General features: G+C 47.1%; 1 protein-coding gene across 3 annotated transcripts in view; it reads left to right on the top strand.

Annotated features, from left to right (window-relative positions):
* Positions 1 to 13,695, top strand: part of DEUP1 (deuterosome assembly protein 1) — a 71,560-nt gene that overhangs the window by 31,277 nt on the left and 26,588 nt on the right. For all 3 annotated transcript variants that reach the window (XM_066586960.1, XM_066586951.1, XM_066586944.1), the window contains one exon: positions 11,222 to 11,401. In XM_066586960.1, coding sequence (XP_066443057.1) covers positions 11,222 to 11,401 — 180 coding nt within the window. The remainder of the gene's footprint in view (positions 1 to 11,221; positions 11,402 to 13,695) is intronic.

Raw genomic sequence — 13,695 nt, 5'->3', positions numbered from 1 at the left:
AAATATACAGCTAATTAATACATTTGAGAACCTTGCTATTATAAGTGGAGAGAAAGTACAAAGACAAAATATTCAGAAGGCAAGTAGATGAGCAAGAGACACCGATCACAAACTAAAATGTTTTTATACACATGCCCAGAGCATGGGAAACAAACAAGGGGAATTGGAGCTCCTGGCACAGGAAGAGCAATATGATGTCATAGGCATCACGGAAACTTGGTGGAATTATACAAATGATTGGAATACAAGGCTTGAAGGATACAACTTATCTATAAGAAACTGACCTAAAAAAGCGGAGGAGGTGTTGTGTTGTATGTTAGGAAAGCATTCATCTTCACAGAGATTCAAGCTTCAGAGCATGGGAGTTCTGTAGAAACTGATTGGGTAAGAATACAAAGAGAGAACAAGAGAAAGGACACCATTATAGGCATTTACTATAGGCCACCTGGACAAGCAGAAGATATTGATGAACTCTTTCTACATCAGATGGCCAATCTCTCAAAGAAGCACAACATAGTGATCACGGGAGATTATAACTATCCGGACATTTGTTGGGAATCTCTCTCAGGTAAAAGTAATGGATCCAACAAATTCTTATCCACTTCTGCTGACAACTTTATCTTCCATAAGGTTGAAGAGAAAACAAGGGGATCTGCTATCTTGGACCTAATTCTTACCAACAGGGAGAAAATGGTTGAGGGAGTAAGGGTGGCTGGGACCTTAGGAGGCAGTGATCATACTATCCTTGGATGTTGCATAAAAAGGGGAGGAAGACCTGAGAAAACTCAGACCTCAAGGTTGGATTTCAGAAAGGCAGATTTCAATGAACTCAGAAAGAGGGTCGGAAGAATCCAATGGCTGGATGTTGTTAAGGACAGACATGTCCAAGAAGGTTGGGAAGTACTGAAAAATGAGATTCTCAAAGCACAATCATTAACACTCCCTAAAAGAAGTAAGACTGGGAAGCATTTAAAGATACCAGGATAAAGGAACACAGAACTTCCACACATGGTAAAAAAAGAAGAAAAATATGTTTATCAAATAGAAAGAGGGGGAAATCTAAGAATCTAATGCGGTCTGCAGAAACCATAGGGCAAGTGTCAGAAAAGCTAAAGCTAATAATGTATTGAAGCTTGCAACAGAGGCCAAAATCAATAAAAAAGGATTTGGGGGGTATGTCAAAAGCAAAAGAAAAGTCAAAGATGCTATTAGATGCTTACAAGATGAAAATGGTGAACTGGTTAAAGGGGTTGTCCCGTGATAGCAAGTGGTGTTAAGCACTTCTGTATGGCCATATTAATGCACTTTGTAATATACATCGTGCATTAAATATTGGCCATACAGAAGTTATACACTTACCCCTCCGGTGCTGGCGTCCCCGTCTCCATGGCGCCGACTAAAGCTGCCTTCTGCCGGGATTAGACGCGCTTGCGCTGTCTGCCCTCTTCTGTCCGGCTCCGGCGTGCTCGCGCTGCAGAGGTCTTCTGCGCAGAATGATGTTGAGAAGGCCAAATTTTTAAATTCCTATTTTGTATCTGTTTTCTCTCAGAAAGTAGATGGAACATCAACTGATCTTCCCTGTGCTATTGGGGGAATAAATGAATTCAGGCTATTTATCTATAAGCAGAGAGATCGTGAGGGAACACATAGCTAACTTAAATTAATTCAGATCTCAAGGTCCAGATGAATTACATCCCAGGATACTAAAGGAAGCAGCGGAGGTAATTGCAGAACCACTAATCTTTGAAAATTTCTGGAGAACAGGAGAGCAAATGTTGTCCCTATCTTCCAAAAGGGAAGAATGTGCATCCAGGAAACTACAGGCCTGTAAGCCTGACTTCTATACTAGGAAAGATCTTTGAACAAATTATTAAACAACATGTATGCAAATACTTGGATAAGAATGGAGTAATTAACCAGAGCCAGCATGGGTTTATAACAGACTAGTCATGCCAGATGAATCTAATTTCCTTCTATGACAGAATCGCCAACTAGGTTAATCAGGGAAATGTGGTGGATATAGTATATCTTGACTTTAGTAAAACATTTGACAAAGTATCTCATACCATACTTATGGAAAAAAATGACCAAATATGGGACTAACAAGGCAACTGTTAGGTGGATTCACAACTGGCTGAGTGATCGTACTCAAAAAGTGGTCATAAATGGCTGCACATCCAAGTAGAAGAATGTATCAAGTGGGCTACCACAAGGCTCTGTCCTAGGCCCAGTGTTGTGCAACATTTTTATTAATGATCTGGAGAAGGGAATTGATGGGAAACTGATCAAATTTGCTGATGACACAAAGCTAGGAGGGATAGCTAGCTCTAGGGAAGAGAGAGAGAGTATTCAAAAAGATCTAGAAAAGCTTGAACAGTGGGTGGTGACTATCAGAATGGTATTTAACAGGGAGAAATGCAAAGTCCTACATCTGGGCAAGAAAAATGAAAAAAAAAAAAAACACAATGGGAGAAACTGGGCTAAGCAGCAGCACATGTGAAAAAGACTTTGGTATATTGATAGATCATAGACTGACAAATGAGTCAACAATGTGACGCAGCAGCCAAAAAGGCAAACACAATTCTGGGATGTATTACGAGAAGCATAGAGTCTAGATCATGTGAGGTCATTATCCCCCTCTACTCTTCCTTAGTCAGACCTCATCTGGAATACTGTGTCCAGTTCTGGGCACCCCACTTTAAAAAAGACAGACAAACTGGAGCAAGTTCAGAGAAGAGATGGTGAGCAGTCTGCAAATCATGTCCTATGAAGAACGGTTAAAGGATCTGGAAATGTTTAGCTTGAGGCTGAGAGGAGACTTAATAGTTGTCTACAAATATCTGAAGGGCTGTCACAGTGCAGAGGGATCAGCCCTATTCTCATTTGCACAAGGAAAGACTAGAAGCAATGGGATGAAACTGAAAGGGCGGAGACACAGAAAAGATATTAGACAGTGAGGGTGATGAATGAGTGGAACAGGTTACCACAGGAGGTGGTGAGTTCTCCTTCAATGGAAGTGTTCAAACAAAGGCTGGACAGACATCTGTCTGGGGTGATTTAGTAAATCCTGCATTGAGAGGGGGTTGGACCAGAAGACCCTGGAGGTCCCTTCCAACTCTACCATTCTATGATTCTATATGATTCTTCGAACTATCAAGTTATAAGAAGAGGCACGTTTTAATTATTTTCACTTTACCATTTAAAGGGAATTTGTTAAAGGGGTATTTTGGGCACAGACTAACATTTTAAACTCTAATCTACATTATCACAAAACCATTTTGTACTAGGCTCACTGTATTTAGTCTAGCTTTCTTCATTTTATATCTCTCGCGTTGTCCTCCACCTGAAAACTCTACTTCCTCTGACATTTTGTCCGCATTGCCTACTTTCTCCTCTGTCCATAGACTCCAACATCATGTGTGCAGTAACTCTACTAATGCTTTGTGCACTGGCGTAACCATAGGGTATGTGGTTGCGCCCAGGAGTCTCAGGGGCCCATAAGGCCTCTCTTCTGCATATTGGGATCTCAGTACTATGAATAAAGCATTATAGTTGGGGGCCCTGTTACAGGTTTTGCATTGGGGCCCAGGAGCTTTAAGTTACGCCTCTGCATTAAAAGTTTAAAGGGGTTGTCCCGCGCCGAAACTGTTTTTTTTTTTTTTTCAATAGGCCCCCCCGTTTGGCGCGAGACAAACCCGATGCAGGGGTAAAAAAACCAAACCGGATAGTACTTACCCGAATCCCCGCGCTGCGGCGACTTCTTACTTACCTTGCTAAGATGGCCGCCGGGATCTTCACCCACGGTGGACCACAGGTCTTCTCCCATGGTGCACCGTGGGCTCTGTGCGTTCCATTGCCGATTCCAGCCTCCTGATTGGCTGGAATCGGCACACATGACGGGGCGGAGCTACGAGGAGCAGCTCTCCGGCACGAGCGGCCCCATTCAGAAGGGAGAAGACCGGACTGCGCAAGCGCGTCTAATCGGGAGATTAGACGCTGAAATTAGACGGCACCATGGCGAAGTGCATTAATATGGCCATACAGAAGTGTATACCCCCACTTGCTTTCGCGGGACAACCCCTTTAAGATAAACTTTTGCACCCAGGCCCATGAACCTTTAGCTACGCCCCTGGCTCTCTGGGTTATTAGGTAGTCTAAAGATGACAATGGGCATCCATTCCCAGTGCAGAATTTTGTCCTGAAACAAGGGGGTGTCCGGGTGCATATAACTTTTATTTTATTTTCCTAATTGGATAGAAATGCGTTAAAACAGTAAACGCAGCCGTACTCAACCATTCCTTCCTCTGTCAATCCCAGCGCTACACCTCTCAGTTCTTTCAGTTTTTATTCACAAACCGCTACCACCTGACTGCATTCGGCCGCAGTGGTCATATGCCGTTCTGGTATCGCAGCTCAAATGCTGGGAGCCGTGATGCCAGGATAACGACATGTGACCTCTGTGGTCCCTGATTGGCTGCAGCAGTTAGGTTGTAGCTGTTTGTAAATACAAGCTGGGAGGACTCCGGAAGTTGCGGCACTGGATCGATGGGAGAACAAACAGGTGAGTATGGCTGCTTAGAATGGTGTAACAGATTTGAAGCCATTTTTAAAAATCATCCGGATCTGGCCAACCCCTTTAAGTGGTCTAGTAGGGCTGGCTCCAGGCTTACGAGGACCCTCGGGTAACAGTCACAGTAGTTCCCCTTGTACTTTCCATTCCCCCAGTATACATCAGTAATGTCACCAGTTACATTTTTGTTATTGTATCTTCTGCATTTTTTCATGTGTGGTTTATGATAAGTGCGACAAATATATTTTCCAATTTTAAAAAATCTGCATGTGAACATTCCCTAAGCAGGCGAGAGGCAGCGGTCTACTGCAAAATCCGCATGTGAACATTCCCTAAGCAGGGGAGAGGCAGCGGTCTACTGCAAAATCCGCATGTGAACATTCCCTAAGCAGGGGAGAGGCAGCGGTCTACGGCAAAATCCGCATGTGAACATTCCCTAAGCAGGCGAGAGGCAGCGGTCTACGGCAAAATCCGCATGTGAACATTCCCTAAGCAGGCGAGAGGCAGCGGTCTACTGCAAAATCCGCACGTGAACATTCCCTAAGCAGGGGAGAGGCAGCGGTCTACTGCAAAATCCGCACGTGAACATTCCCTAAGCAGGGGAGAGGCAGCGGTCTACTGCAAAATCCGCATGTGAACATTCCCTAAGCAGGGGAGAGGCAGCGGTCTACTGCAAAATCCGCACGTGAACATTCCCTAAGCAGGCGAGAGGCAGCGGTCTACTGCAAAATCTGCATGTGAACATTCCCTAAGCAGGCGAGAGGCAGCGGTCTACTGCAAAATCCGCATGTGAACATTCCCTAAGCAGGCGAGAGGCAGCGGTCTACTGCAAAATCCGCATGTGAACATTCCCTAAGCAGGCGAGAGGCAGCGGTCTACTGCAAAATCCGCATGTGAACATTCCCTAAGCAGGCGAGAGGCAGCGGTCTACTGCAAAATCCGCATGTGAACATTCCCTAAGCAGGCGAGAGGCAGCGGTCTACTGCAAAATCCGCATGTGAACATTCCCTAAGCAGGCGAGAGGCAGCGGTCTACGGCAAAATCCGCATGTGAACATTCCCTAAGCAGGGGAGAGGCAGCGGTCTACTGCAAAATCCGCATGTGAACATTCCCTAAGCAGGGGAGAGGCAGCGGTCTACTGCAAAATCCGCACGTGAACATTCCCTAAGCAGGCGAGAGGCAGCGGTCTACTGCAAAATCTGCATGTGAACATTCCCTAAGCAGGCGAGAGGCAGCGGTCTACTGCAAAATCCGCATGTGAACATTCCCTAAGCAGGCGAGAGGCAGCGGTCTACTGCAAAATCCGCATGTGAACATTCCCTAAGCAGGCGAGAGGCAGCGGTCTACTGCAAAATCCGCATGTGAACATTCCCTAAGCAGGCGAGAGGCAGCGGTCTACGGCAAAATCCGCATGTGAACATTCCCTAAGCAGGCGAGAGGCAGCGGTCTACTGCAAAATCCGCATGTGAACATTCCCTAAGCAGGGGAGAGGCAGCGGTCTACTGCAAAATCCGCATGTGAACATTCCCTAAGCAGGGGAGAGGCAGCGGTCTACGGCAAACTTGGTAGAATACCCACATTTTAACAAATTACATTTTCAAATAGCCAGAAGAGTTGTTTTTCTTTCTTTTTTACCTTCCTGCATTCAAAGCCGTAACTCTTATATTTTTGTATGAGGGCTTGTTTGCGAGGCGCGCTGTAGGGCTGTTTTGTAGACGCCATTTTGGCACATGCATAAGCCTTCAATTTATGTAATTTAACTTTTACTATTGGTTAAATGCAGAAAAGAAAGTAATTGCGCTATTTTTATTTATGCAAATTGCTACCCCTATATTGTACAGGCTGTTCTACTTACAGGGACACCAAATATGAGGTGAGGCTCTGTCTGCAGGAAGTTTTGGTCTAGATGTCAGAGGTACAGGTTTGCCTCCCTTAGGTCGGCTGCAAGCTAATGGGTTTGCATCATCGAATCTGCTGTCAGCGTCCGCACCAAACTCAAATTGTTACATGCTATGTAGAGATGAGCGAGCATACTCGCTAAGGCAAATTACTCAAGCGAGTATTGCCAGTTTTGAATACATGCCCGCTCGTCCCAAAAGATTTGGTGGGCGGCGGGGTAGAGCGGGGAGGAACGGGGGGGGGGGGCGGAGATCTCTCACTCCCGCTCACCCCTGCCGTCCCACGAATCTTTTGGCACGAGCGGGCATGTACTTGAAAATGGCAATACTCGCTCGAGTAATTTGCCTTAGCGAGTACGCTCGCTCATCTCTAATGCTATGTAAAAGAGCTTTTTCCTACACACTTGCAGAAATGAATTGCGATTTCTGCGAGCGGAGGAAAAATCGCAGCATGCTGTATCTTCATATGGATTTCGCACGGACCGCTTCCATTGAAGTTAGTGGAAGCCGTCTGACCCGCGGGTCAGGGTCAGATTCTGCTGCGGGCTCCCGCACTGCGGAATCCGACCCATTCGTATGCAGCCGGCTTTAAAGGGAATCTGTCAACTACTGTCAGACATATAAACTAAGCTTATGGGTTGAAAGTAGGTGACCCAAGGAGTCTGGGTATGTACGTTTTATACTTGCCATCGCACGCCCAGTATCTGCACTGAAAGCTGCCATTGAAGTGCATAGAGCGGCGCCCTAATTAGACTTCCCAGTTGCTGGGGTCTATTAGGCTGGGGGATCCACTCAAAAGCAGGATCCATCTGGTCCTCGTTCTTTGAAATCAATTGAAATAATTGTCAATGACAAGTGGCACTTCATGTTCCACCGCTTGGTGCCACCGCTTTCTATTACGTAGGTAGTGCCACTATGCCATTGCAACAGTTGCACCATTCTGCATGTTCCTGACTAGAAAAGGCCAAGGCAGAGGATGGAGGACACAGAAGTAGCATGATGGAAGTTAGTGAGTTTCTTATTTGGCTTAATTACAGGTGGATAACGGGGCCTATAAATTGCTAAGGAGGAATAGCGGGGCCTATAAATTGCTAAGGGGGAATGGCGGGGCCTATAAATTTGCTAAGGGGGAATGGCGGGGCCTATAAATTTGCTAAGGGGGAATGGCGGGGCCTATAAATTTGCTAAGGGGGGGGAATGGCGGGGCCTATAAATTTGCTAAGGGGGGGGAATGGCGGGGCCTATAAATTTGCTAAGGGGGGGGGGAATGGCGGGGGCCTATAAATTTGCTAAGGGGGGGGGAATGGCGGGGCCTATAAATTGCTAAGGGGGAATGGCGGGGCCTATAAATTGCTAAGGGGGAATGGCGGGGCCTATAAATTTGCTAAGGGGGAAGGCGGGGCCTATAAATTTGCTAAGGGGGGGGAATGGCGGGGGCCTATAAATTTGCTAAGGGGGGGAATGGCGGGGGCCTATAAATTTGCTAAGGGGGGGGGGGGAATGGCGGGGCCTATAAATTTGCTAAGGGGGGGGGGGGAATGGCGGGGGCCTATAAATTTGCTAAGGGGGGGGGGGGAATGGCGGGGGCCTATACATTTGCTAAGGGGGGGGGGGGGAATGGCGGGGGCCTATAAATTTGCTAAGGGGGGGGAATGGCGGGGGCCTATAAATTTGCTAAGGGGGGGGGGGGAATGGCGGGGCCTATAAATTTGCTAAGGGGGGGGGAATGGCAGGGGCCTATAAATTTGCTAAGGGGGGGGAATGGCGGGGGCCTATAAATTTGCTAAGGGGGGGGGAATGGTGGGGCCTATAAATTTGCTAAGGGGGGGGAATGGCGGGGGCCTATAAATTTGCTAAGGGGGGGGAATGGCGGGGGCCTATAAATTTGCTAAGGGGGGGGGAATGGCGGGGGCCTATAAATTTGCTAAGGGGCGGGGGGAATGGCGGGGGCCTATAAATTTGCTAAGGGGCGGGGGGAATGGCGGGGGCCTATAAATTTGCTAAGGGGGGGGGAATGGCGGGGGCCTATAAATTTGCTAAGGGGGGGGGGGAATGGCGGGGGCCTATACATTTGCTAAGGGGGGGGGGGGAATGGCGGGGGCCTATAAATTTGCTAAGGGGGGGGAATGGCGGGGGCCTATAAATTTGCTAAGGGGGGGGGGGAATGGCGGGGCCTATAAATTTGCTAAGGGGGGGGGAATGGCAGGGGCCTATAAATTTGCTAAGGGGGGGGAATGGCGGGGGCCTATAAATTTGCTAAGGGGGGGGGAATGGTGGGGCCTATAAATTTGCTAAGGGGGGGGGAATGGCGGGGGCCTATAAATTTGCTAAGGGGGGGGGGAATGGCGGGGGCCTATAAATTTGCTAAGGGGGGGGGAATGGCGGGGGCCTATAAATTTGCTAAGGGGCGGGGGGAATGGCGGGGGCCTATAAATTTGCTAAGGGGGGGGGGAATGGCGGGGGCCTATAAATTTGCTAAGGGGGGGGGAATGGCGAGGGCCTATAAATTTGCTAAGGGGGGGGGAATGGCGGGGGCCTATAAATTTGCTAAGGGGGGGGAATGGCGGGGGCCTATAAATTTGCTAAGGGGGGGGAATGGCGGGGGCCTATAAATTTGCTAAGGGGGGGGAATGGCGGGGGCCTATAAATTTGCTAAGGGGGGGGAATGGCGGGGGCCTATAAATTTGCTAAGGGGGGGGAATGGCGGGGGCCTATAAATTTGCTAAGGGGGGGAATGGCGGGGGCCTATAAATTTGCTAAGGGAGGGAATGGCGGGGGCCTATAAATTTGCTAAGTGAGCCCACTGTGACTCTACATGGGCCCTTGGGTGACAAACATGGAGCCAGCACTGCCACATTGTGTTAGGGCCACGTTTGCTATACATTTTGCTTAATGGACTAAAATGGCAAAATGTTGCACTGCAGCCTGAATTTCCCCCTCCGCAGTCACAGCTCTTCCTGCCGGTCACATTTCCTATGCCTGCTGATTACGGTACCTGCAAACATAAAGAACCTGTTAGCTTTAGGAATTCAGCAGACAAATGGCTTCCAGGCGCCCGAGCGGGCTGACTTGTAATGCGGTGCATGTATGCAGTGACAGATGGATGTGCAGATTGTCTGTCATGTAACATCGAGCGCTCAGTGTGTAAACACTTCCATCCGAGGAGCGCGTGTCATGTGTGCCGGGACACAACGCCGCTCCGTCTGATGAGGGGGTTACTGAAGTGTAGCTCCCGTCTCTGCCCCGTCAGCTGACATCTGGACGCGGTGATGAACATGCGGGCAGGCGTAGCTTAATTACCTGTAAGGAGATGCGAAATGTCTGCACATGCACTGAATGACCCCTTCATTAGAGCCCCTCGCCATTTCACGATTTGAGTTCATCCATGAAATGATGTAGCGGGCGGGTCGTACATGGGACGATACATCATTAGGTAGCGCGTTTGGAGCATCGGCATCCGCACCGCTAGGTCTGCTTTCTGCCAGTTGTCAAAGGTGCATTTTGTAATCGATCACACTAAAGCCTTACATCACCGTCCCTGCCGAAATTAACACTTTACGTAACTGAAAATGGCTCCCTACAGGAAATGAATATAATATGTGCGTAATAAAAAAAAAGCAGCCCTATTGTTCTCTATGGGTGCGTAATAAGCGCTGTACATATGCAATTACATTGCTTTTTGATTACTTTTATTGCTTTATTAGGGAGGCAGAATACGCATTTTGCCTGCATGTGTGTTTTTGTTTTTTTTGTTAGTTTTTTCCATGCAGGATAAAGGGTGTATTCAATTTATGGTACAGGTCATTATGGATACGATGATGCCTAATATATGCTGTTTAAAAATATTTTCTACATACAAACAGGAAAGTGTGCAAAAAAATGTCTTTGATTTTTGTTATTATTTTTAACACCATTTTTAAGTCTCTGTGGGGGAGTTGAACCCTAAAAGCTCTGATCATGTGATCATGTATTGCAGTACTTCTGTATTGCAGTGCATTATCACTCACAATAGCAGTCGCAGGTCATGACAGGCCCAGATCCCAGGGAGTGCGCTCCCTCTGTGAACCCTTTACATGTTGTGATGTACATGGATCGCAGCATGTAAGGGGTAAAGAGTAGTTGGGATCCATGTTTTCATCGATCCACGCTGTTGCATTTGGAGGCTGGCTATCAGTCACAGCTGGATCCCGCTGCAGGAGGGTGCAGACTTCTGAGCCAGTGCAATCCACAGGATGTAAGTTTACGTCCTGTGGCGTTATCTACCACCCTGCCAGGATGTAAACGTATCCAATATTGTCCTCTCCCGTGTAAATACAGCCCAAATACCCACCAAAATTGGTGGCAAAATCTGCACCATGTAGACATGGATTAGATATGTATCCGCTGCCGATTTTTCCGCTGAGGAAAGCCTCTATGCCCTTGGTGAAGGTACTCTAAGTTTTCAATTTCACTGCAGCGTCACCACAGGGCAAATGAAGCATTACACAGTGCACATTGCTATCAATGCGTTGCCTGTGGAAGACAGGACAGGGAAGGTCCTCCAGAGCGAGAGATGCTCTTTGTAGCCGCTCTCCTCCTCCTGTCTAAGAGATGAGGATCCTGAACTCAGAATTCCCTAATGGGGTATATGAAATGTGTTTTTCTAAACTGGACAGGCCCTTTAATTCAGCTCTTCTTTGTTTTTTTTTGCCTGGATTATGCCTTTTTGAGTATTTGTCTGACTGTTATGTTTTTTTTTTGTCCTTTTTTGAAGCCTGAACGACATTCCTCCACGACGGAGATCAGGAACGCCGGCTTTGAAAGGCTGCAGGCGGACATCTCGGACCTGAACGAAAAGCTTCATCAGAAGGATATTACTATAACAACCATAAAGCAGAAAGTCTCCAGACTGGAGCGGGAGCTTGACATGAAAGAGCCTGGGAACCTGCAACAAGTAGGAAGACTCTGCTTCTATCCGCTGGTCCTCTTAAAGGGATTAGTGGTCTCCTGCTTCTGTCATATCTGCACAACATCTACTGAGTACTTGTCACTATTCTAGGGGGGACGTTGATCACATTAGTGTAAACCCATTTACTTCACTTGTAGGACTTCTCGGCTCCACTGACATGTCTGTTTTAGTATATATTTGTATACTCCATAAAATAACATAATGAAATGTCTTTTCTTATAACTCTGTTGTTCCTCCTGGAAATGTATACATAAATAACTGGGTGTTGCCATTCCAATATGCTTCAACACAGTCTGACACTGTCCAATCAGTGCTGTCAGATTGTGTAAGGACACACCCTATTGTGAGGAGGAATGGTATGTCCCAGTTTTTAATTTATTCATACATTTCCAGGAGGAATAACTGAGCAATAGCACCAGCGTTCCAAAAAAAGAGGTTTCAGCATTTTGTTGTTTCATGGCTAATACAAGTATTTCCTAAAACGGACATAAAAGATCCATCTGTTACTTTTCTTGCACAAGTCCATCAGAGCAGCACTTTTCCATCTTCCGGGCACAGACTGACATATTAATATCTAATGTACATCATCACAATAAGTCATTCTGTAATTGGGTCACTGGACCCGGTCTAGCTACTGTCTTCATTTTCTATCTGTCATCTGACCTTCTGCCCGAAAAATCTCTCCAATTCCTCTGACCTCTTGTCTGCATTTGCTACTTCCTGCCCTGTCCATAGCCTCCAACATCCTGTGAGCAGTGCATGATGGGAGGATGCGAGCGGAAGTACTGCACTGTATTGCTCATGTGCAGTTCAGACAGCCAGAAGTTCTATGGGAGGGAGGTTGGTGCCAGTAAGTTGTAGGACCTGTGAGCTGTGGGCGGAGCTACAGTGCTGGCGGGGAGACAGGCGCTATGCATGCTGCAAGTAGTAGGTAGCAGTCTGTGTTTACTGCGGAAGTGATGCGTGTAAACACAGCGGCAGATCAGCGGCTGCACGGGACGAAGAAGAAGGTTCAGCAGATAAAAGGTAGAAGTGCCGCTGCTTAGCTGTAGCTACTAGACTTCAGCATTTTCAGAATTTCCATTTTGTGCCCGGAAAACCCCTTTAAATGTATGGGCAGTTGGAGGGCAATGGACATTTCCAGTTTACTCCCAGAAAACACCTTTTAATGTTTTGTTCCTCAACTCTTGGATCGTGATCTAGGCTGTAGGAAAAGGAAAGCTATGTTGTTGGTGCTGATAGCTTTTGTTATTTTTTTTCTTGACCCTTTTAAAGGGATTGTACCACAGTTTTACAAGTTATCCGCTATCCTGTGAATAGGGAATAACTTGCTGATAGTCAGGGGTCTCAGCAGTGGGACCTCCAATCTCGAAAAGGGGACTCCTGTGCCCCACTCTCATGTTAATGCAGGGGTCGCTTCTACCCGCACAGTGATGTCAATGTCAATAGAGCACTGGTCGAGGTATACACTGTCAGCGCTCCATTCATTTCAATAGGTCAGATGGAAATACCTGAGCAGCACCCACTCGGCTGTCTCCCCAGTCCCATTAACCCTTTGCAATCCAATTTTGGATTCAGTGTTTCCTAGGGGGCTTTCTCTTTCTTCCATTATACAATGGCGCCATCTGCTGGTTAAAGCCAGTACTGCAGTATGTGACATGCTGGAGAGGCCCCCAACAACAGAGCGGCCAGTAAGAATACCCTGCCGGATGTCTTACGATATCGGAGCTGTACAGCCTTCAATCACAATGTCTTTAGACATCAGACAATGGATTGGAAAGGGTTAAAAGTGAATGGAGTGCTATTGCGCTTGCGCACCAACACTTTATTCAGTCTCCTCCCTACTTCTCACTGCAGGGTTTCTGCACTCCCCGCAGTGAGGAGTACAATGGACCCCCGTTCTTGAGATCAGCGGGGGTCACAGCAGTGAGACCCCCACCAATCAGCAAAATATCCCCTATCCTGTGCTACAACCTGTGACCTCCATGGGTGGCCTAGCTCTGCCTTAAGTAATATTCTTCATGGTGGCCATTATCTGCCCCATGTCTGGGAGATGATGTTTCTCATTGAGAGGACCACTATAAGCCATGCAAAGCTTAGTGGGAAAGCAACTATGCAAATTAGCATTGGAATCATTCTTTCACAGCCTAGTCAAACTGAAGAGCACGGCACTTTGGTGAGGGCAAGAACTCGAAACTGCTGTCTGTACATGAGTGTTCTGGTCTGGCTTACTTACATCCCTAGTCATGTTGCAAGGCCTGCTAAAAGGTTAGATATTG

The sequence above is a fragment of the Eleutherodactylus coqui genome, chromosome 1 (genome assembly GCF_035609145.1).
Source record: "Eleutherodactylus coqui strain aEleCoq1 chromosome 1, aEleCoq1.hap1, whole genome shotgun sequence".
Taxonomy (NCBI): Eukaryota; Metazoa; Chordata; class Amphibia; order Anura; family Eleutherodactylidae; genus Eleutherodactylus; species Eleutherodactylus coqui.
The sequence above is the reverse complement of the archived record's forward strand: the minus strand, read 5'-3'. Positions and strand labels throughout refer to the sequence as shown.